Source organism: Falco cherrug, chromosome 9 (assembly GCF_023634085.1).
Source record: "Falco cherrug isolate bFalChe1 chromosome 9, bFalChe1.pri, whole genome shotgun sequence".
In the NCBI taxonomy this organism is placed as follows: Eukaryota; Metazoa; Chordata; class Aves; order Falconiformes; family Falconidae; genus Falco; species Falco cherrug.
Genome location: NC_073705.1, coordinates 33,443,087 through 33,466,524, shown reverse-complemented (window position 1 = coordinate 33,466,524; position 23,438 = coordinate 33,443,087). Strand labels below are relative to the sequence as shown.

Below are 23,438 nucleotides of genomic sequence, written 5' to 3'. Positions count from 1 at the left end.
TGCTTCCTTATGCACCCCCTTTATAACATCTCTGTTACATCCTACAGCGCAGAGCTACCAATTAAATTTTTCCACCACAAAGTTTAGGGGTCAGCTACAGAAGCCTAGACTAGCTGTCCATGTTCTTAAGTTATGTAGGGTCACAGTACTTAACTTACTGTGTTTCTACATACACAACATAATAGTTGTCTCCAAGATACTTCCAGTTTCTTGAGATTCCAAGGTGGTAAACATGGATTACTGAAACTCAACAGAGAATGCCTGATAATTATACTAACCTCGAGGGCGAAAATGCTCTGGAACAGGCTGGTTACAGGAAGGCCATAAAACTTGCCTCCCTCTGACTAAGAGAGAGAAAATGGGCTGTTGATGATGATAAATAACAGCTTCTCCATCAGCAAGTGTTCCTTACCTCTGCCCCAGGCAGGTACTGACTCTGCTTTCCCTCCACTTATATAAGTGCCAACAAAAAGCTTATTTTCCTTCATTAAATCATGCCCTGTTACACACACAACGTTCTGCAAGCCACACAAGCACACACACAATTGTAAAGGAACTAATTATTACTTTTGGGGACTAAATTATCTTCAATAAAATAAAGCTAGTGAGGCATCCCAAAGTTTCCCTGCTAAGCAGCCTTCCTTCTTTGCTAGTTAGCTCCTGTCTTTCCACCGGAGCGGGCTTTCATGCAGTTTCAAAAGGAACATATTTTTGCACATGTAAATTGCTGCAGATATAGTAAAAACATTGCAAAATTTTTGAGAGTTGAAAAACTTGGCTTGAAATTCTTATACTTGACAGCAAGATCCTTCAGGCTGTAATCCTGAGCAGCTGGAGTCATCCTCTTTAATACAAAAAGGCAGTGATTGCATCTTGCCTGGTTTTATGAAACTATTAGTTCATTAGGCATTTTCCTTTTAGCTACTTTGCCCTGTGAGACCTGGCCAAGTTATAGTCCTCCCCTCCAGCCACAGTGCACTCTGCCCCGTCCCGCTGAGGGGGAGCAGCAGGTGTTAAGAGCTGAAGCAGCTGGAACTGCTCAACAGCTGGAACAAAGAACAGTCTTCCTGGATGCCCCTGGTGTCAACAGCTAAGGCCCCATTGGAACAGTTTTACTGGTAAGAGACGGAAAGTCATCTTTTGCCCCGGGCAACAGGTAAAATGTGCACATACACATTTCCAAGTTTTGCAGCCTGCTCTCCTTCCTGTTTATTGCTCTGTATCCCCGCAACAAGGCTTGCCAGGGCAGCTCCACAGAATTAAATGCAAGGTACATAGCCTCATTTCCCTCCCATTCTGCATCAGTAGGGCATTTTAAAAAAAACCAATAAGCCATGAGCTATCATCCTTATTCACATTATTTTCAATCACACCATGCTAGCAACTGGTGGTATTATCAGCTGTTCTACCTGGAAGACAACAAGGCGAGGGTAAGCTTTTCTCCCACTCTGTGGTGTTAGGTGGGAGAACTGAAACTGCAGCGTGGCCTGATTCTCCTTCCAGCATCACATACCAAGGTGTTACAATGCAAGAGCCAGAAAAGCTGCAGAGGCTGGCAAGACACCACCGTAGGAAATCGTAAAATAAAGCAGGAAGGTAGCAAGTGAAATTCCTACCTTAACAGCTGGCCCACTGGAAGAGATCACAGTTCAGATACATGTTTCAGAAATTACTTCTAACAAGAAAAAAGAGGCAACAAACATAGCCTAAAGCTGTGCTATACAATCCCTATGAACACTCATATGTGCTTCCAGGACCATCTTTGGGAGACTGGAAATTGAGGCATGTAAACACTACCGAAGTTTTAACAAGGGAAGGAGTATTAACGCCTTAACACACAAAGCTGAGAACTCAACTGTTGGTAGGAAATGAGACTACAGCCCTTCTTCAGGGCAAAGTACAGTGCTGCAGAGCCCAGGCCAGATTGTTCTGTATTACTGTATGGTGTGCAGTTTTGCATATGGCTGTATATTAAAACATATTTAATTCATTTAAGCAACAATATTTCATGTGCATATTTCCCTGAGTACTTGCCTGAAAGTCATTCTATTGAGCGCTTACACTCATAAAACCTGGTACAGTAACACACAAATTAATAAATACAACTTTCTAGTTATTAATACTTGATACAGCCCCTGCCCTCACCCGCATCCCTTCTGAAAACTGGGAAGAATTTTTCTAAGCACAGATCTAAAGCACGGCACCGGCAGTTGCAGTTGTGCATTAAACATCAGAGTGAGCAAAGAACTGCACAGTTCATGTATCTGCTGTACAAGCAGCACCTCACTGCTGCTGTGTGCCAGCAGCTGGCCATATAAGCAAGGGGCCACTACAGGTCCATCAAAAATCAAAAGCAAGATTTCTAGACAAGTTCAACACAAAAGGGCTGCTGAAAAAGGTATAGTGAGATGCTGTCCCAACACCACCACACATACACACATCCCCCCAAATCACCTCAAAATCAGTTTCCTGAAGAACAAGAAGCCCTTGGTTTCAGACTGATTTGGTACAAAACTCCACACCCGCACAGACCATCAGAGTTCCTTGGTAGGGCTTGACCACCCTGGGTCACAATCCCTCCCTCCAAGATGTTAAGGTGTTTGCTTTGAGGGCACTAAAATCAGACCAGGGTATTGCCTGTACAGTTCTGATTTCCAGTGAAAACACCAAAAGTGAAATACTGGAATTCCCAGTGTGACAGAAATTCCGGGTTTTTTTATCCTCTCTTAGGTCAGAGAGGGTAAAGTTAGATTCAGAGAGCAGTGAGAAAAGAGCAGAACCAAACCTGCTGTCTCCCAAACCCCAGGTCCGAGAACCTGATACGCTGAGTAGCCCACACCCACATTCAAACAGGGGTAATGCTCAGGCAACTTCCTTGTCCCCCCTGCAGGTGACATTACCTTTTGATACTAGTTTCATACTCAGTCCTCTGTTTGCTCAGTTCTGTCTTTAGCTCCACCACCAAGCTCTGTAGGGCCCTAGAGCATTTGACAGAGTCTCTGGAAGCTGCAGCCAGGATGCTCTGTTCACTGCTGCTGCTGCAGGCTTCAAACCTGTCAGTGCTGTTCTCCAGGTCTGCAGTCTTGACCTCACCCTGAGACAGCGAGCCCTGAGTCATCCACTCGGTTTTGAGAGAGCTTAAAGCAGAAGAGTCACTGGCCCGGCAGGCTGGGCAGCTGCTGACCGAGTCCAGCACAGAGATTTCACATGATGATGTGGACCATGTGGTGCTGGCCATACTGTGTGTGCTAAGGGAGAGGCTGGACGAAGGGACGTTGTCGTAAGTAGAGAGTCTCTGGGAAGAACACGAGTCTTTAACTCGTTCCCCAGAGGCTGTCCGGCGATGGCCCCGGAGAGAGTACAATCCATTCATCAACCAGTTCCCGCTGGAGGAGAGGTTGGGGATATCTAAGGATGAGCTGCCCAGCTTTGGACTCACAGACCGTGCTCCCTGCTGGCGGAAGGAGTATTTCCACGGAGGCAGCGTCTGCCCTCTCTTGTTGGGGCCGGTGGCAGGCTGAGTCAATTTGCCACTGTGCTCTGAGGGAGCGTTTTTCACCACAGGTCCAGGAGTGGCTTCTAGTGACACAGCGTTGCTGGAAGGCAAATGGGCGGGGCTGGGAATGCTGTTCTCCGACCTGCCGTCCTCCCCATCCTCCTCGGAGATCCACTCCACAGTGCTGCGCTGGCGCACAGGCCTGATTTCTAGCTGGCTCCCAGGCACATCTGCCTGAGGAACAGCAAAGATTCGCCCCTGTTCGCTTATCAACACGGTCATCAGGTGCTGAACTAGTGAGGTACCTGTGGGGAGAAAACAAAGGCAAGCAGCTGATGAGATGTGGAAGACCTCAGCCACTCACCCCCTGGCCTGTGAGGTGCCACATGAGCTCCTTGTGAGGGGGCCTCCGTGACCACCATGTGCTGCATAAACAACTGCTCTGGGCCTTTCTGTACAGGACTGCCAGAGACAGGAATTGTTCCCTTTGCTGCACATGCGAGACTGAAGGATGCAGTTGTCAGTCCAGCTCATGATCACTAGCAATGATTAACAAATTGGCTTGCTTAAGGACACCTTTGAGGACGACAGAGGAGGAGGACACCTGAAAAGAAGGGCATGACTGTACCACACCAAGCCATGGGGTTTAGAGCCAGCATCAGTCTCAGTGTTTGCATCCCTGCAGGACAGCATAGTCCTGTGCTGAGACGCATGCCGTACCTGAACACACTAAGCTATTTTCTGGGATGGAGCACCTCTCTGTCCAGCTTCCAAAACCAGCAGGTTTCACCAACTATGTTGCACCCAGTTTCATAGTCTTAACAGGCCCAGAGCTACTGTTTACTGAAAAACCAGAAATTTCAGCTCAGGCCTTCTGCTATAAGTGTATAGAGAAACTTGCAGAAAGTATGACATCTGTATCATACATGCACCTGCACAAAGTGTGCAGCAAGTACAGAAACTACTTAAAATTATTTAAATCCACAGAAATGAGTTGCCATTGTTTTCCAGTTGTGGGGTAGACCATTATGAACTAATCGAGAACACCACTTACCAAACCTAATACAGAGCACTTTCTGCAAAAGAGGAAAATTTTAAAAAGAGTGAATATGTAATTCTATCTTTTAAGTATTATCTGAGATAATAAGACCAAGATACACATCTTGGTCTTATTATTCAATAATTCAGGCTCCTATTTTGAAGATATTCAAAATAGGACCCTGAATTTAATAATGAGATTTTGGCCTGACAGTGAGAGGTACTGAGCTTACCTATAACTTCTGTCTTATGTTTGCGGAAGCAGGGACAGAAATAAACCTCTCTGGAGATAAGGCCATTCGTAATAATTTAGCTGTCAAACTTCAGATGTTTCTATTTGAAATGCATGGGTTAAATTTGAAAAGAGATGTAATTAAAGTGGGTTTTGTTAAGAACTGGCAGCAGTATTTTTCTGTATCAGTTGATTTAGCAGGCCTATCTTACCCTGAAGCTAAAAAAAATGTACTGAGTCTTTCTACTTCTCCATTATGTCTACTTAATCAATCTTCTGTCCTCAACTAACAATAAAAAAAAAACACTGCAATTGCTGTTGCTTATGAGTATAATGATTAAGTCTAAAAACCCTGTCACTGGGTTCCCCATTTTTCTACAGTTCAGGTCTGTGGTAATACAGAATTCCAGGTCAGGTCACCGTAGTATTTTTATATGATGGTTAGGAGAGACCATGAGACCACAGCATGTGGCACCTGTGCCACCTACACACAGTACAAGCACCGCTGCCATCAGCTGAACTGTCTGATGAAATGCCCGAGTCATCTGTACCAACTGACCAAAAAGCACGTGGTTGGCCAAGGTTGTAAGAGCCTTACCCACGCCGGCCAGCTGGCCACTAGGGGAAGTCACAGCATCACTCAACAGATGGAGGTTTCCGCTATGCCCACCTTTGCAATCCTGAATAACCCAGCATCTGCTCCTGCACTCCCTTTTTCTCCTCCCCACAATTTTGTGCCTTCCCTGCTTTGAGGGTAAGGTCTCAAAGCTACCCTTAATAATAATGCCCATACCCTGCGGCAGGCTTCAAGACCTTGAACAACTATAGTACGTCAGGCCATACTCTGAAGTTGGCCTGTTACCTTACATTGAGCTGCCACCTGTGGGGCACACATCTGCAGTGCCTTTCAGAGGTCACCTGTGCAGAGCTAAAGGCACTGCTGCTCCTAAGGCGTGATAACGCTCTTGTTCTGTGAAGGATTTTCATCACACAGAACACCACATCAGCTGTCCTCTACAGTCAGGGAGCAGTGACAGGTTCAGACATCCTGGGCACAGTATCTCCATCTATACCTAATGCTGGATGGATCCACCGATTCTTTTTGCAGGCTTGCCAGGATCACACAAAATTGAATGCAAAGACCCTGCTAAAACTTGCACCAGAGTAGTGCTCCAGTGCCACAACTGGGAGAGAGGCTGTATCCCAACCCTAGTGTCAGCCAGCCAGAGATCATCTCCTGGGCATTCCCTGACCCACACGGAGGTAAAAATTTTCAAGCTTCAGATTTTTACATCCAAAAGTAACAGTGATTTTCAACTTACTCTTTTAGTTCTGTGAAGTTCTGACCCATATGCAGCCTGTTTAGAAGACAGCACTTCTAAGACATGTAGTTATAGCCACTGTGACACAGCAAAAACTAGAGTACCTGCTTCATTGTGACCTGGATGTCCTTTACAGGTAGCTGTCTAACCACCGAAATGCACCGGTACTAAATGGTAGCAGTTTGGTAATTAAACATGATACTTCTGAAGAATATTTGAGCTTTCATTGCAGCAGTGGGTTCAAAAAGAGTTTCACATAACAACCTGCAACAGGGCACAGGGGTCTCCATGTAGTGGAGAGGAGAGACACCCAGGCCAGTGGTGAGTGGGATAACAGAGGCCAGCCGGTACATCCCCTCACAGGCACTGATGAAAGGGATTGCTTGACTTGTTGCTGACTGTGCAGTCAAGTGATACGGCTACCAATGAATGTATGCCTTTCAGAATACTCTTACAGCCCCAAAACACAGGTGGTGTGTTACCTCACAAAAGTGGTACCTACCTTCCATCATAGTCACTGGATCTTCCATTTTGGGCCGTAATATATTTGGTCCAAATACTGTAGCCAGGTTCTGGACACTCATCTTGTTAACGCTGGAGTGAGCCTGAACTTCATCAAGGAACCTTGAAAAGCCCCCCCAGGAAAATCAAAGGAGAGGAGTAAGTCACTCAATTCTCAGACTGTAGTCATTCTGAGGCAGGAACCGTTTTGTCCTATCTTTATACAATTCTGATACCTGAAATGCTTCTAGGGACTAACGCAGCTTAGATACTAAGTAATAACCCCAGGTCCCTCCTAGTGTATGAACAAGAGTGGACCCGATGGTTTCTGCCAAAAGTACCAGTCTACCAGGGATCCAGCCTTCAAATCGGTACGATAGAACAGACTTTCACATTTTTATAGGAATTCTCCAATTACACAGATTGACTTCTGCCAGTTTTCACTTACAGATATAAAAGAGGTAAAAAGACATTTCACTCATCTTCTTGTCCTAGAACTAGCAGCCTATGGAAAGAGCTTTGTGGCTTGAATTAGCAAAATACAGGTAAAGAGGTAACCCAAATGCTTCTTGTGAATGCATCAGCTGGGCAAACACCAACACAAGAAAAGACTGTGCAAGCCAAAGGTAGCACATGAAAAAGTCCAGACAGACTGGCTATCTATATGTATGAGCTGGAAATCAGCAGAAAGTTTCTAACAGTTCATGTTCTGTAATTTGGAACAAACTCCCAGCAGGAGTTGTACTAAGAGAAAGGCTGTAACAAACACCTAAATAGCTTGTATCTAATTAGCCAAGTTGTAAAAAGGACTACATGACATGCAGACCTACAACAGCAGAAAATAGGACTAGGTGGCCTCAAAAGTTAAGTGTACATTGTTTCCTAAACTGTTGTTATTTTTTGGATGATTGGATGGGTTTTGGCAGCAGGAAAAAGATTTCCTTGTCATTCTGCACTACTTGGGAAACTTTTGAATGCTGCTACTTGCAGCATGACTTTTCTAGGCATTCCCCTTTTTTTCTGTGGCTTTGTCCTGTGGCAGGCAGTGTGCTGAGACCCAAGAATCCTCAGTTCTCTTCACCAAGTCAGAAGCAAATTCTACTTGCTTTTCCTTTCCCCAGTTCTTCACTTAGAAACATGCGTATATTCCACTGCTTCATTCATGTTCTGAGGTGCTCAGACATTAAAACAAATGGCTATAGAAGCACATGGTGAAGCAAAATAAATGTTCTAAAGCATACAAAAATACACTTAGGAAATGCTATCTGTGTGCACTTGGGAAGGGTTTGACATCTCTTGAATAATTCATGGACTTCATATCGGTGTTTGTGTCTACTGTCTGCTCTAGAAGTGCAAATCCCACTGGCCATAAAGGGACTGACTACCACGGAGACTAGAATACAACATAAAGTTCACTACATTGTATCTAAGGTAACAGTCCCTTCCAGCTCCCAAAACAGGTTCCAGCCCACTTTGCAAAAACTGGGAGAGTCAGCAGAGAGGTGAGGAGAGAGAAGGCTGCAGAGTCCCTGATGCTCCAAGAGGAAGCCATTCCCAATCCACTTCTAAACCTGAGCTGAGGACAGACTGGCTATTCTGACTGCATCTGCTACCCATCCTGTGTCATAAATCTTCCAAGTGTGCAGTACTTGTAAAAAATGCCTTTCTTTACTGGTTCTTTTAAGTGCTTCTGAAATAATACATTAGTATCATTCATGCCTGCTGCCAAGGCTGTCGGTGACAGCAATTTGCTTGGCTGATGCTCTTGGACAGACCTTCAGGCAGGCTGCTCCTTCACCTCCACATGTTTTATAGGAGCAGTAACTTACATGTAAGTGATGTTTAAATATTCATACTTTCAGAGTATATTATTTGCATATAAGACTGAGCCTCACAAAACTTGGTGACTTTTCCAAGTGTTAATTAATTTCACTTACTTGCATATGTATTTGAGGAGGTTGTAGTTGGCTTGGGGCAAATTCTTCACCTGTTTAACCAGTTCCTGGGTACCCTGAGGAACAGAAAAAACAAGGAGAGCTATTAATATAAGTGATGCAAAGCAGACATGACTTTTTTCTTCAGTACTATGAAGTCCTCTTTCCAGAGTCAAAACTCTGAACAACAAATGATAATGTAAGGAGGCTTTGCTTTATAAAAGGTGTCATCCAGTGTGTTGTGCCTTACCAAAACCCCAATGTCCAGAACTTTATTCAGTTCTCAAATTGAGTGGAAATTCTCCTGTCAGCTTTAATGGTTGACGTAGAAGCCTTCAATTAGCAGGGGCTGCTAGCCTTCAAAGTCTGCCCACTGGCATTGGTATAAATGTACCAGCAAAGTGCCTTTTCAGCACCTGGACTATTTGAAACATTGAGGCATTGAGTGTAGGATAAATACAGTGCAGTAATGCTCAACTGAGCAGAAAAGAGTTTTTTCTTAAAAAGCAAAATGACATTCCAATTCAACTACCTCCTTTTAAACTACTTGCTTACATTTGCAGTCATTCTGACCTGTGACATACTTCCTCATAAAATTTCTGCCTTTACATTAAAAGGTAAGATGAGACATCTGCTGGAGGAATGACTTAAACCCTGAAGCTACTTAAATCACCTAATTAAAACTTCTGACTCAGAAGGCTATTGTCCCTCCACAGTCCCAAGCATCATTTGCTTGCTCTTGTCAATGCTGCAGTTGCCCTGGAGATTTGCTTATTTTTAAAGACAATTAAGCCTTTTGTGGGAAAACAGATACCCAAGCATGTTTGGGAAGAGTGATAGCTGCTAACTAATGGTGGAGAAATTCCAGAAGCAGCTGGTTCCAAGCCAAAGAAGTGCAGCTGAACATTCATTTCAAACTTTCCTTGATTTTTTAAGTGCTGTTAGGCAGGGAATTCTGTTGGCCACCCTTTTGCAAGATCTTCCTGATTTCTCTGGTCCACACAAGTCAGAAAGATCCAGAAAGCAGTCTGTATTCCTGCCTCCATCCTTAATGTCCTAATGTATAGACACTTTTTTATTCTATATGTCCCAACGTAAAAAAAAGCCCTCTAGTAAAACCCAGGCACTTAAGAAGAATTCTTAGAAGCACTAAGTCCTTTTTAATGCCTTAGCTTAAACATTATGCTGATTTAACAGTGACAACAATGAAGACACTAAGAAAAGACCAGTCCCTTAAAAATCTCAATCCTCTTTTTAAACTTCTAAAAACTTTTGAATTAAGGTCATCTGCTGCTGATGTGAAGGTTAAGGTCAGTTGTTTAGGTCATCCAGCTTTCAAGTGAGGAGTTTGAACTAGAAATAGGTGAGCTAACAGACCTAATTCCCTCTTGAATTATGCTCTGTAACCCGATTTATTTCAAATACAGAAATCGGGATTATATTTTTGCACTGTATTTCAAGTGCTCTGAGTTAAAATACTATGGCTCCACTGGATGGAAGAAGGGGCTTTGGAACAGAAACTGCAGGCAGTTGTGACCAGCTGGAAACATAACGTAAAGGTTCAAGGTGCTACCTGAAACAAAAAAGGTTCTAAAAATTTATCATCCTTACTTTGTCATGAGGAATCACAAACGTGGTATTACACAGAGAGTATCTTCCTATTTGTCACGGTGCAAACACTTGCCAGGTTAAAAAAAGCTCTCTACTGCTGCAGCAGCATCTGTCAGGTCTGCCACAGATCTGTACCACCAACCGCCTCACCAACAGGTGGCAGAAGGCTAAGCCTAGTTAACACCACAGCAGAAGTGTAAAGGAAAATGCAAGCTAGAAAACGGCTGTGTTATTAACAAATAGCACTGTTCATGCTTATGGCTGCAGCCTAGCAAGCAACAGAGGCTCTGCACTGTCATTCGTCATGGTATTTTGCAGTAATAACTCTTACCTCCTTGAAAATGCTGCATGTCTAATTTACCACAGAAGCGTGCTTTCCAAGGAATAATCCCAAACCCAAGGATTTTGCAATGTGTGTAACAGATCAGCACCAATTAGGAGCTTCTAGCTGAGCTGGAAAACCAGCAACACTTCAGATGCTCACCCAAATTCAGACCCTCTTTAAAAATTCAAAGCCCATATGCTTAGCCCACTGAACTACTGTGTGTATCTCTAGAGTACAGGCAGCGGTGGAGGCTAAAATACGACCATGTCAGGTCAGCTCAGACTCAAATGAATTTTTAGAGATATGAAGATCTGTCATTCATTCTTACTGTAAAATTGTTTTTCATTTTCAATCCCTTCTCCTAACTAGTTGGGATCAGACTCAGATCTTTTTTAACACTGCAGTCCTGCTGAGATACCTGGAAGCCTCAGCACAACCCAAAGGCCTCTGTTATGTATCTGTTTGCATTCCCACACCAGAGATTACTTGGGTGCAGAATGAAGATGAACAGCAGTCTGAATGAAAATGGAAAGCCTAGGGCAGTGCTGAAGTATTTTTTGCTGCAGATGGAGATTAGGCCACGCTAACATAATAATTCCTGTCTATGGCCACAATGAAGCAGCATAAGATGCCAACAATTTTATCTGAATGGCTATTTTGCCTTAAGTAATTCTGTTTGGGGGGGGGGGGGGGGGGCAGGTATACAAAACTAAAGAAAATTGTATTTTGAGTCCAAGTCTCATTCAAAACTTCCAAGTGAAAAACAAAAACAAAATAGTACTTCAAATTACAATAATATTTTATTTTGTTTCCAAATACTTTTTCAAAGTGAAATGTTTGATTTTGAAATTCCCTGCTTATCATTTTGTGCTAAAAAATTATGGTTTCAATGCAACCACATTTTTGAGTAGGGCTATTTTCTATGTGGGAGGTGAATCAGGCCCTACAGGCTGAGTATGACTTTGTGCTACATTCTGCTCCGCGTGCTACTGTGCACGTACAGCCTCTCCACCCCTGGTGTATGCACTCCACCTTCCTTTCTGAAAAAGTAAACAGCCCTTGTTGAGGTTCCAGACTTTTCTGACAAAAAAAAATAATAAATGAAGCTTATGTTTACAACAGCATCTTAACAAGACAAATTTGTGCTATCAGCAGTAGCCTATTTTGTAAGCCTTCATTTTGACTATCTAGTGCTCTTCATCACCTTTCTAATCCAAAGAGAATACTGCACTACAAGTCATTTGAGTCTGGCCTTGCTCCCACAAAACCAACACAGATGTTGCTTCCCAAACTGCTGCAGCCTGTGCAGGCAAAATCAGGCAAACTACATAGTTAATAAGCTGAGCAGTGATACACAATTATGTTTGCCCAACTTGGCAGCATCTCTAACTCTTGTGCAATAGTGCTTAATGGATCTAAAACTTCCCAGTCTGCACATATCATGACCAAAATGAAACCAGCTCCACTGCCTTAGAATTGCTGCCATTTCTTGTGAAATCCACCATTGTGCTGTTTGCAGCATAGTACCCTGCAGAGATGCCGGAGTTGACTGAGAATAAGGCAGAAAATGAGCAAGTTTTAGAGCTAGTAGGCACATACCTATACTATTAAAAGACAAGACTAGTGCACCGGCACATTGATGTGGCTGTGTCTAGGATGCAAATGCATATCCATGTGCAGTAATACACTGTGTCATGTACAGAAATTTGCTTTCTTAGAGTTGGCTAGAGGATACATCATGTGAGTACAGATAGTGGAAAACTTGCTTTTTATCCATAAAAAATCGACATTACCAGATATGCTACGTTTGATGCATGCAAGCAAGCAAGCATCTTCCTATGGGCATCATAAAGGACTTCTGCCGCAGAGTCTTCTGCCACTTGAACTAAAGGTGAACCCCAAGCTCTTTTACAGTCCCCACCAGAGACAAAGATATGAGCATGCTCTTGAGGCCACACAGAGAAAAGGGACAGAACTCTGGACTACGACTTACAAGCCCTCAGGCCTTTGCTTCTTTAGCTGACACTAGTAACAACCTTTACAGCTTCTTTAAATCTCTGTTTTAGAAGGTGGCACAGTTCCACCCACATTAGACCAGATCCAACGTGCCTTTGCAGTCAGCAAGGAGCTCAGGCATCACCACAAGAGGAACAATATGGATGAAACAGATCAATCAATCATATTGTAAATTATCCTGCTCCTCCCAAGCAGTGAATCAAAATTTCCATGATTGCCACAGACTTGGAGGTTTTTGTCAGCCCCTTCCCTTGCCTGGAAACCAAAGAGAGGAACATCGTAAGAAGGTTCTGGCAAAGTATTCTTAGCATTATTTTCCCTGTTTTGGGATAATATAATAGCCTGCCCTTCTGCAGTGCCTTTCCTCTAAGAAATACAAAGACCATCACACTGATCAATGCCTCATCCACCAAAAACTTGGGAAGCAGAACATGCTGTTCCGATACACGAAACTGAAAACACAGGAAAAGGGAATGACTTCATACAGCTTGCTAATGAGTTAACAGCAAGGCTGGGAAAGGAACCCAGATATCCTGCCTTACATCTCTTGCTCATTATGATACAGAACAGCTTTGTTCAGAAGAAAGAAGCACCAGGCTAAAGACTTCAAAAAATTCCTGTTTCAAGCAGGAGTCTGTGATATTAATGTCCAATTCATGATTTCAGGAAAATTCAGGGGAACATTCCCAGGAACTTCATTGATTTGAATCAGGACTGAAGAGTGATAAGAAGAAAGCTGTACTAAATTGAGTCTTAGGAACAACATTTGAGGTAGAAGAATGCAGATTAGAAGGATCACTGACCTCTCCCTCATCTTTTGAGAGTAGCTGTCCGCAAGAAAGAAAGTCTTCATATTTGGCAAAGGGGATGACAGGCTCTGGCAGCTCTCGAAGGTAAAGCTTCAGGAGGGACGCCACAGTGTGAACATCTGTGTTGCTGCAATAGAGAAGAGGGAAGGAAATTTAGAAACCCACACTACCCCAAAGGTCGACGCCTTTCGTTTGGGGTGCATCAAGGTCCCTCTTAGGGACAGGGACAAAGTAGGCATATGTAAGGAAGCTGTTCTGCCACATGTTTGTACTAGGCAGGAGGGTGTCTACCTAGGAACAGTTGAAATCTCCCATTTTGTCAAGATACAAATGCATCTCAGGCAATATGGGCAGTGGAAGGGATACTGCTTAAGGTAGAATGGTGCTGTGGTTCCTCAGTCAATGTGAATCAGGAATGTGAGCAATGCAGTCCAGCAAAGTGCACAGTGATCACAGAGCACTGGACAACAGAGCTCTGGATCCTTATGCAATCACACATAACCTCTGATCCTCTCACTGATCCCTCCTGCCTGATATGCTCCCCAGACAGCACCCATGTTTGTCTGATGGGCTAGGCTCCTAGGTGTCCTGGTCAGTCATTCAGAAAAAATGCAGGAAGCTATATTTCCTCCAGGCCCTCTATTGTGATTTGGCATGGTGGCATGGCTGTGGTCACATCTCCTTCCCCAGGCTGGGTTATCTGGCATTTCTTAGCCCATGTGTTATGCTGGGATATCAACTTGTCTTTTCTTTCCCACTCCAGGAACTTCTTTTTCCTCTTCTCTCTCTGCTTTAAGTTGGGGTTGAGGTGTCAGGTGCCATGATGAAGATGCACCTGTTGTTCTTTCCTTTCAATTTCTGCTTTTGATGTATGGCGATACCTCTCCCTCATTCCAAGTCTCCTCTGGTATAACTTGGTTAATTTTTGCAGATGATCTCCTCAAAGGTTTCGATCATTGGAAGTTCAAATAGATTCTGTCACCAGCTCCTCACTACCCACCATTGCCCTGACGGTCTTTTAAGAACTCTGAGAAAAACATACCAGTAACCATTGGGCAACAGAACTTCACATCCTCACCTCTAAGAGCTGAATCTCTTCTACTTGGTATGTTTTTAAGCAGTTTTGGAACACACATTTAAAACAAAACAGGAAAAATTACAATAGGAAGCTGCCAGCAGCTGCCACTTGCTACTAACCCTGATAATGCTGTTCCTATTAAACAGCTCCATCATAGTTGAGAATACCATAGTTCCACATAGTGGTTTTTTACAGGAGATTATAAATGCTTTGCAAATGAGGACAGTACCCTTATTCTTTTTTTTTTCTTTCTTTTTTTTTAGTATGGAGTTTCAGCCATGGATGGTGTATGGTGGATGACTAGCACTCAGAAGCAAAGCCCAGACAAAAGTTTCAGGTCCACTGGCTGTGGTTAGTGTTTCATCCACAAGGCCATGTGAAATCCAGCCAAATTTTCAGTGGTATGGAACTGCAATAGGAGCAGGCTGCTGTACGTGCTTCCAAAACAGCAACACCTGTCTTTCATAAGAACATACATATGCATTTAAAACCCAAATTGGAAAAGCATTTTAAAAATAAATATTTTAATTATCAGTCATCCCAAAGACCTGATCCACCATGGGGCAGGCAGGCTTTAACATTTTTAAGATCACCATAGATACAGAAGGCAGCTAAGAGCACTCACTGCAACTGGGAAAAAAAAGAATATTCTTTTCAGTGTACCCGACTTGGAAACAAGTATATAGATTTCAGACTTGCAGAAAATATTTGCCACTGCCTAGGCATCCCAGGCCATACATGGATAGTTTTAGTTACGCATAGAGAAAATTATGCTTGTTAGGAGGAAAAGCATTTCACTTAGCCAGGGTGGAACTGGCTTTCCCTTATCTCTCTCTGTGACTACACACATCAAAGACTAGTGTTGGGCCTACAAGTCACAGTGGACGTGGTGGAAAGAGAAAAAGGTGATTTCTGGGGGACTCTCAGCTGCCACACTACTCAGATACCCCTCTGCTTGCCTCCTTTAATTCTGTACAGAACCTTCAGTTATCACATTTCAAATCAACTACCCTAAAGGCAGGCATTCCTTCGTGGAGATCTTTACTGCCTCTGTTAAAGGTGAGACTTAGCACTGATCTATTTAGCCAGTGCAAATGTCTATGGAAATAAAGGTGCTTTCTCCTTTAAGAATGCTGGGGGGAGGCTCTGTTTAGATTAAGGTAAAACATGAAAGTGAAACTGTCATTAATTCTTTCCGTAGATTCTCCTGTTCCAGATTACGAGTGTTTTCCAAAATAACTTTGTTCACTTTCACATGAATTAAGGTAATCGTAATTCTGAACTAGAACATTCAGACATTCAGTTAAAAATACAGAGATTTTGTTTAAGAAAAGATGAAGTGAGAGAATTTGACAATTTCAAACTTTACTTTTTCATGAAAATATCTCTAAATATTTGACACTTCCATTTAGAGAGCAAATACTGACTGTGGTTAAGAATCAAAGAAAGGAGGATGGGTGGTCTGGGAAGCTGAGGGGAGGGAAGAATTAGAAGAATGTTCCAAATAAACTCTAAGGATATTCTTCCCAGGATGAGACCAAACACTGGTGCCCTTGCAGGAGAGTGCTAGCTCTTCCTGCAGCAGTAAGCAGGGATGCTATTGGCAATGTTTACACTGGCTGCAGCTCCAGGGGAAGTGATTCCCTAGGTTAATGTGCTGGCAATATATCAGATGCTCCCTGCATCACCTGGGAAAGTGGTACTAGTGAGTTCCAGCAAGAAATGGAGCCAGGTGTCCAAGTCAAGATCACAAATCTGATCCCACTTTTGACCTGTGATAGTGATTGGGTCAAATTTACACAATGGCCTTGGGTGCAAATATGCCTGGAGTTCAAGATCTCTGTTAGAGTCAAGGCCCATTTCTCAAAGCACTGTTTAGGTTGGCACTATGCCAGCCTTCACCCTGGGTAGCACATACATATGAGATGGGGAAGGAAATGTTGGTTGCAAAGTACAGACAGGATTTGGCTGCAAGGGGCCTGAAAGCATGCACCTTCCTGGTGATTTGACTGCCTGTACTCAGGGTCAATGCAGAGATAGTGCAGCTCAAGAGCTGCCCCTCTTCCCTTGCTGACCTTGGATGGAGTGCTCTGAGCCAGGGCTGACACTTCCCGTGGGAGCTGATGCTCAGCTGAGCCTCTACTGTTTGTCCTGTCTGAACTACAACTCCCACTGCCTTACAGCCATGTCGGTGCCTGGCCACAGACCCTGTTGATCTGGACCGGGACACTGGCTCATGGACAGATTACTTAGCCAGATCTCAAACCTGCCTCGTCAATATGGACTTGCCTGGTGATCACTGGACTGTGTCACAGCCTCTGCCAGTCTGTTACCACACTTGGCTCCTGGCTCACCCTGCTTTGCAGAGCAGCTGACCCTTGCTGCTCCCTGATATTGGCATGGTTAGTAGGATAAAAAGACAGCTAGCATGTCTGTGTACCAGGCAAGGAGTGATTACATCAACATTTTTATACTAGGAAGAAAAATGCAAAATTGCCGTTTTTATTTCAGAAACATTTGACTCAAGTTTTGTTGAAAATCAAAAGATACATTCAGTTTTGAGACAACTGTTCCATCTCAGCTACTGAAATTGTAGATTAAAAAAAAAAAAATCATTTTGGCCAAGAATTCTTCTAGGGTCAGAAAGTGTTTTGTTATGACATGCTGGCCAATTCTATATGTTGCATGCATAACAGCCAGAGAAGATGTGTGAGATGATGGCGACTATTCTGAAGCCTGGTGACAAAGGAAGGAGCAGAGCTGAGATACTGCCCCTGGGTAGATCTGCTGTGGTTGTGGCAAGGGAGAATACAACATCTGAAAGCAGTAAAAGCTTAGTTTACCTCCTTCACATCCATTTCTATGGTGGCATCCCGCCAACTGCTGAGTATGGCACACCCAAATCTAGCAATGCATTTCATTCAACATTTGCTGAAACTGAAACACTGGAGTAGCCCTATCTAGATTAATGGGATAATTTTTTCCCTCTGCTCAAGCACTAAGCTGAATGAAGACCTCCATAGCCAACACCATGCAGGAAAAAGCCCCAGTGGCACTTTAAATTAAGGCAAGAATGGTGTGGAAAGAGGATAGCCTCTGCAGGGCCATTCCTGCCAGATTTTACCTGCCACAGATAAACCAGCCTGAATCTGGTGATGTCAACTCACCTGTCAAAAAGGGGCTTCTCTCCACAGTCAAAAGAATCCTGCAGATCTTTGACAAGGTTGGCTTGGCCAGGGAGCCGAAAGAGCCCTTCCTCTGTAAGACCTCGTTCCCGAATAAAATCCACACATTGTTCCACCAGCAGTGGGGCCAAGCGTTGCCCATACTTTCTCTCATACTGTACGGTGTCCTCCAATCGCTGTCCAAAGATCCCTGCCAACAGAGAGCAAGAGAAATATCTGGGTGTCAACTTAAACTCTTCTTGAGCTACCACTCAGGGCATAAAATGAGGGAAGCTCACCAGGAGAAGGTGAACCTCTGTGAAGGCCCAGTTTCAAGCAGACTCAGAAGAAAAAAATTATTTTTAAAACCAAGAATTACATGCTGAGTTTTTTGCCTGCTTAAGAGTGCTTCAAACTAATCTCTGCCCTAAGCCAGTTTGTGTCTCATTACGCACAAGGAAGGTGGGGTTAAGATTATATTTGTGGTTATCTGCAGCTGTGCTGAATCTGGATTAAGTAATTATACTGCCATTGCATCTTCTGCCCCAAGAATGCCAAAACAAAGGCTACATTGACTTTATGGGACACAATTCCTTTCTGAAGGCACCCACCTCTTCGCTGTTACACAGTTGCCCTTAACAGTTTGCAGCTGCCCAGCTCAACAAGAGCAATCCTCCTAGCTGGGGATTGCTAATGTGACAGAATACAGTTGTCAACAGTAAAACTGGCTGTTGTGAAAATCCCCCACCATATCCTGCAAGCTTTGCATGTCTATTTCTTTTTCTTTAATTAAAATTGGTGAATGAAAATTAAAACACAGAATAAAATGCATGCAAAATACATTGCCCTTCCTACTAAAATGTGTACACTGTACTTCTTGCACCTTGAAAATACTGGAAGCACTGGAGACTCTAAAAATAGACTGGCCTAGGTAATTAAAGTCAGATCTACTGTAGACATATATCACCAAGTATGAAGCACTGTCTCTTTCTCTTTAGGGAAATTGGAGTTCCTGGTACCTGCTGCTGAATGCCACTATTGGCACCAGGTATGTTTGACAACATGGAAGGGGCTCAGGCTGTAAGACCCAGAGATCTTAGCTCAGTCCCTGCCACTAGGAGAGTGCTCCATCTGAAAGAGCAGCCACTGAATTGTATTCTGAAACCCTAACTCTAGCACCCTACAACGTGTGGTGGAGTTCGGGAGGATAGCATCCAAGTTAACCATATTTTGGTAATAAGAATTCAGTAAAAAAATTCCATAATCTACACAATATAAGATAAGACCAGGCCTATAGCAGACAGGAAATTCTATTCAAAGGTTTCTCAAAGGAACAGCAAGCCCTCCACTGATATGAAGGAGCTTTAGATCATGCACTCAGCAGTCAGTTAATCCTGCAGGTCTGAAAAAAAACCAGCATGCAATATTGGAGTTACACTGTATTCACAAGCAATAGCCAAAAGCAGTGTTTAATGGATGCATGCATGCACTTATACAAGGCCAGGGGACTTGGTTTTCCTAAGGCACTGCTTATGTTCCTGCTAGCAATCATATTTTCTGGTTTTTAGGGCTATATTCATGGGAGGATAATAACTTCTGGTAGGAGGCTTCCTAACCTCCATTCACTGTCATTCATGGGAGACACCATGCCAAACCATAGCTGCTTTCTATATTTAGTCCAACCCTGCTGAATCCTCAGTGAAATAAACCTTTTACAACCAGTTTCAACTCCCTGAATGAAATACGCAAGAAGCATCCTAAAGTCCAATTTTCCTTTCCCTGCCAGTTTGTTATACAATAGAAGACAGAAACCTTCCTTACCACTGTAGCCTACACAACTGCTTTACAGTGTCAGAGCTGAAGGGCCATGAAAAGTTTCAAAGAAAATTCCCTCCTTATCCTGTCAGGAGGGCATGTCCTGGAGCATGGGTGTGACTTACCTTTATCACTGTGAACATTGGCTTTCTTGCAGAATAAAGGCTTTCTAGTTCTCTAATCTGTTTGAATTTTCACTGAGATGGGTGTCTCTGAAGTCACATTCTAGGACAGGGAATCTCTTCCTGGTTTTGCACAGGTTGCTTTGTAATCTCATCACATAATCCCTGCTGTCATGAGGGGGCACAGCAGAACTGCTTGGTATGTGGGGCTCAGCATTGTCAAACTGTTTCCAGGGCACTTACAGAGGCTGGAAAGCCATGAAAGAGCAACTTTTTCCACCAAGTTTCTCAGCTAACTTCCAAATCCAGATCATAGCTGAAAAAGTGAAGTGTCCACGGCCTGTTCATCTCTCAGCCTCTCTGCTTATAGGGGACGAACTCTCAATATTGCATATCATAGTAAATACACACAAGAATGATCCAGCTAACAAGAAGTGCAAGCCAATTGCAGGCCCCTCAGCTGTGAAAAGCTGAGCAGGAACATGTGTCCTGCAGGACACCTGTCCAACTTCCCTCGTGTTGTTCTGCTAGTGACCATTTCCCTTTCTTCTTCTGACCTGAACATTTGATCCTGGGACACAGGCCAATGCAAACCAAAGTTCTTCAGTATGAGTTGCAACAAGTTTGGGTCAGACCCTTAGACACAAAAACCTCCATACGCTATCATCAATCTCCAGCCAGACTTCCTCCCACCAAATCCATCTATTTCCTTAAAATACATATTTTGAGTATTCTTGAGTATATATACATAGTATTCACTCTCCTACATGCAAGATGCAGAGGTTTAGAAAGGTCAGGCTGTGGTAGATGCCAGGGCAATTACAGGATACAAGTCCTGTTTTCTCAGATCTCTACATGTTGAATCACAGCCGTTTCCTAAAGGGCCTGTTTAGAGAAGGCTCTGGGAAAGAGGTAAATGCTCTTGCATTCCCCAAGTACAGGGCACAGACATCATGTTTTTTCCAGAAATTCATGCGCTGCTGTTCTAGACTTAACTAAGAGCAAGGACAAAGGCAGTGTCAGACCCACACATAAGCAAGCACACACAAAACTGCATGCATAATCTCCACTTGCAGTGTGAAGCTTTGTCTACTTTTCCCTGGCCTTGGTTGGTCTGTGGGCAGCAACATGCTCTAATATGTTTCAAGCAACATCAGTCCTTGCCTTCCTGGTCAACTTGGATCACATGAGCAGTACCTGTCTGTAGGTACTGTCAATGACTCCTGGGTAACAAGTTGACTGCAGCCAGAGACCACTGACACAGAGGTTAAGGAATGTGGTGCTAAGATAACAGATAAAGATAGAAGGGTGACCTGCTTTGAGATTCAGAAGGAGCAGCAGATGGACCTTTCACAAGCACAGTATTAACATTACTATGGGTGTCTGCTGCAGAACCAGATGCTGGGGACCCTGTCTTTCCACCTTCTCAAGCACAGAAGTTGGTAACACCTTTTTCTCCTGGATGGAAACAGCGATCTTCAGAGGAAACAAAGGCGCTGTAGTATTCTTCTTCTGCAATACTACTCACCTCCCTTCGCACCATTTCAAATAGGTAACAAGAAACACCAGCCATAAAACCAAGGCTGGGATGACTGGGGATGAAGCTGACCTAACTATGATGACTGAAAGGAGCTGGCACAAGTGTGGGTTACTTCCCATGTGCTGAAGGGCTGTGCAGGTGACATCACGCAGCCCTCACAGGTCATTTTTGGCTGAGGGGAAGAAAAGACCCTGAAGCCATTGCCAGGGTGAAAGACATATCTCAGCCCAGCTCTCCTAGTTGCCTCGCACTTTGGTGCGGGAGTCCCACTCCAGCCCAACTCCAATTGCAGATCTAAGTTTTCTCTCCCTCTCAATGCTGAACCTTAATTTTCCATGGAAGCACTAGAAGTCACCAAGCATTGCACAGATTAAATATATCACCCAAGCCAGGTCTGTTGGTAACCGCACCTTTCCCTTTGCAGCTGCAATTACACTGCAGCTCTATGCCCTATTTTTTTTTTTTTTCTTTTGCTGAGCCATAGAGAAGGACCCCCTCCAGCCACTGCTCAGAAGAAAGATTGCTCCCTGCCCAGGTCTTTTGGCAGTAAGAGCATTAGGGTTGCAGTTTAGAAAGTAGACAGCTGCAGTTAGAGTGGGGCTGAAAAGCTGGCCTTGGAGAAACCATTTATCTGTGCAGTGGCTGCACATCTTGTCCATAGCTTAGGAGAGGAAATTGGTGTTAGGGTTCAGAGAAGAAGCAAGCTAAGAGATATCTTTGGAGTAGGGCTGGAAAGGGACTGTCAAAGGCAAGCTGGAGCTGTTGACAGTTCTGGGCTTGTGGAAATCTTTCATCTAGACATCTGCTGGGGGGGCCTTGATGAAGTCTACTCTCAGTAAAATTACTGCTAGGGCTCTTACAGCTACACTAGCAAGAGACATAGCAGATGCACCTACTTCAGTCTCCCAGGGTTAAACAGGGCAGACTGAGAAGGTGGTGTTCTGCTAGCTCTGTAAAGCTCATCTTGCTTCAGCTAGGTCTCAGAAGAGCTTGTAAAACGTGTAGTAAAATGTCCCTGAAACTACCAGGATATGACAGCATTGCTGGGCTGGACAGGGATTGCCCTGCCTTGCAAGGAAAAGCGAATGTGGAGCCAGTCACACACAGCCTCATCCGCCGGCTCCTCAAGGCACAGGCCTGTTTTTAATCACTGGGGCCAGCAGCTCAGACTGAACTTGGCAGCATTTCACTCCATTTGATGATCCTGCTGGAAGACATTAAAGTCTTTCTTTTCATTCAGAAGAAGTAGAGCCAGTGCCATCCAGTCACACTCCCAGACAGAGTTAGGCTGGAAATAAAGTCAAAAGCTACTATCAACCCAAGGGTTAACTTTCCTTGTCAGACCCTTATCTATAGCTAGGCTCTTTTATTTGGTTTCAAAGCAGAAAAAACCCCAACATGCCTGGGACCACATCTTTAATCTCAGAAAGACTCAAGAGATACTAAAATAATGGGCTAGCAGAGCTACAGAATTTCTTTCCTCTACTCCAACAAGCTGTCTCTGTTCTTTAAAGATTTAGGTGGCTCTTTGTGGAAAAAGCGAGCCAGGAATGATGTACTGACTAAGACACAGACAAGCTCTCTGTCCTGGCCTGAATAGCTCACCCACCAGCTCCAGGCATACAAAGTCTATACATTCAGCTATGCTGTCCAGACATGCAGTGGGCAGGAAAATATATGCTCCCTGCTTCATTTTTCCTCATCAGAGCTCTGATTTCAACCAAAATAAACTGAAGACAGAGATAATAAAGTCAGTTCCTGAGTAGATTTTTCTTTACAGGAGGACTGAGGACTTCGTATGTGCTTAAAGCAGGAAAAGTCCAGACACTCCTGTGTCAGCTGTACATAGAGCTTAGTACACACACGCTCACGTTAAAAGATGTGCAGGAAGATAATCAAGCACAGACCTGGATGCTGCTCTACAGCAGTACATACACCCGCGCATGCATGTGGTGCCTCACAGACAGGCAGTTTACGGATATAAATATTGTGTACGTGCTCACCTGCACAGGTAAGCGTCTGCTTTTACCTTCCCACATTCATACTTAGGCTCCCATTTATCTGTCCCTCTCACACATGAAAGCACTGAGAACAAATCATGGGCAGACATTCAGAAATGCATATGCTTCCATAGCACAAAACACACACAAACCTATAACTCCTGTTTCCCCTCCCCTGGCCCACCCAAGCACACACTTTGTGAATTACTGTAGCAGCAACTGGAAAAGAAGTTCCACATTAGGAGCTGTACATGCCTAAGAAAAGATAGTTCCCAACGACTAAACGATCCAGCCAGACAAAACATGTGAGAATGAGGGAAAGGAAAGGAAACAACAGATAACTAGGAATCAAGCAAAAAAAAGTAACTTGCCCAAGGCCACACAAACGGGTCTGTGGTAGAATGTGGTGTCTTCTGACCCCATTCCCCACAAAGA

General features: G+C 43.8%; 1 protein-coding gene across 11 annotated transcripts in view; it reads right to left on the bottom strand.

Moving 5' to 3' along the window:
• The window catches only part of ARHGAP22 (Rho GTPase activating protein 22), a 151,518-nt gene that overhangs the window by 6,872 nt on the left and 121,208 nt on the right, over positions 1-23,438 (bottom strand). For all 11 annotated transcript variants that reach the window (XR_008734011.1, XR_008734012.1, XR_008734013.1 and 8 more), the window contains 5 exons: positions 17,530-17,737; positions 13,279-13,411; positions 8,527-8,600; positions 6,591-6,712; positions 2,901-3,801 (listed from right to left, as the gene is read on the bottom strand). Coding sequence is in view for 7 of the 11 variants with exons in the window: in XM_055721234.1 (XP_055577209.1) it covers positions 2,901-3,801; positions 6,591-6,712; positions 8,527-8,600; positions 13,279-13,411; positions 17,530-17,737 (1,438 nt within the window). In the remaining 4 variants the exon portion in view is untranslated. The remainder of the gene's footprint in view (positions 1-2,900; positions 3,802-6,590; positions 6,713-8,526; positions 8,601-13,278; positions 13,412-17,529; positions 17,738-23,438) is intronic.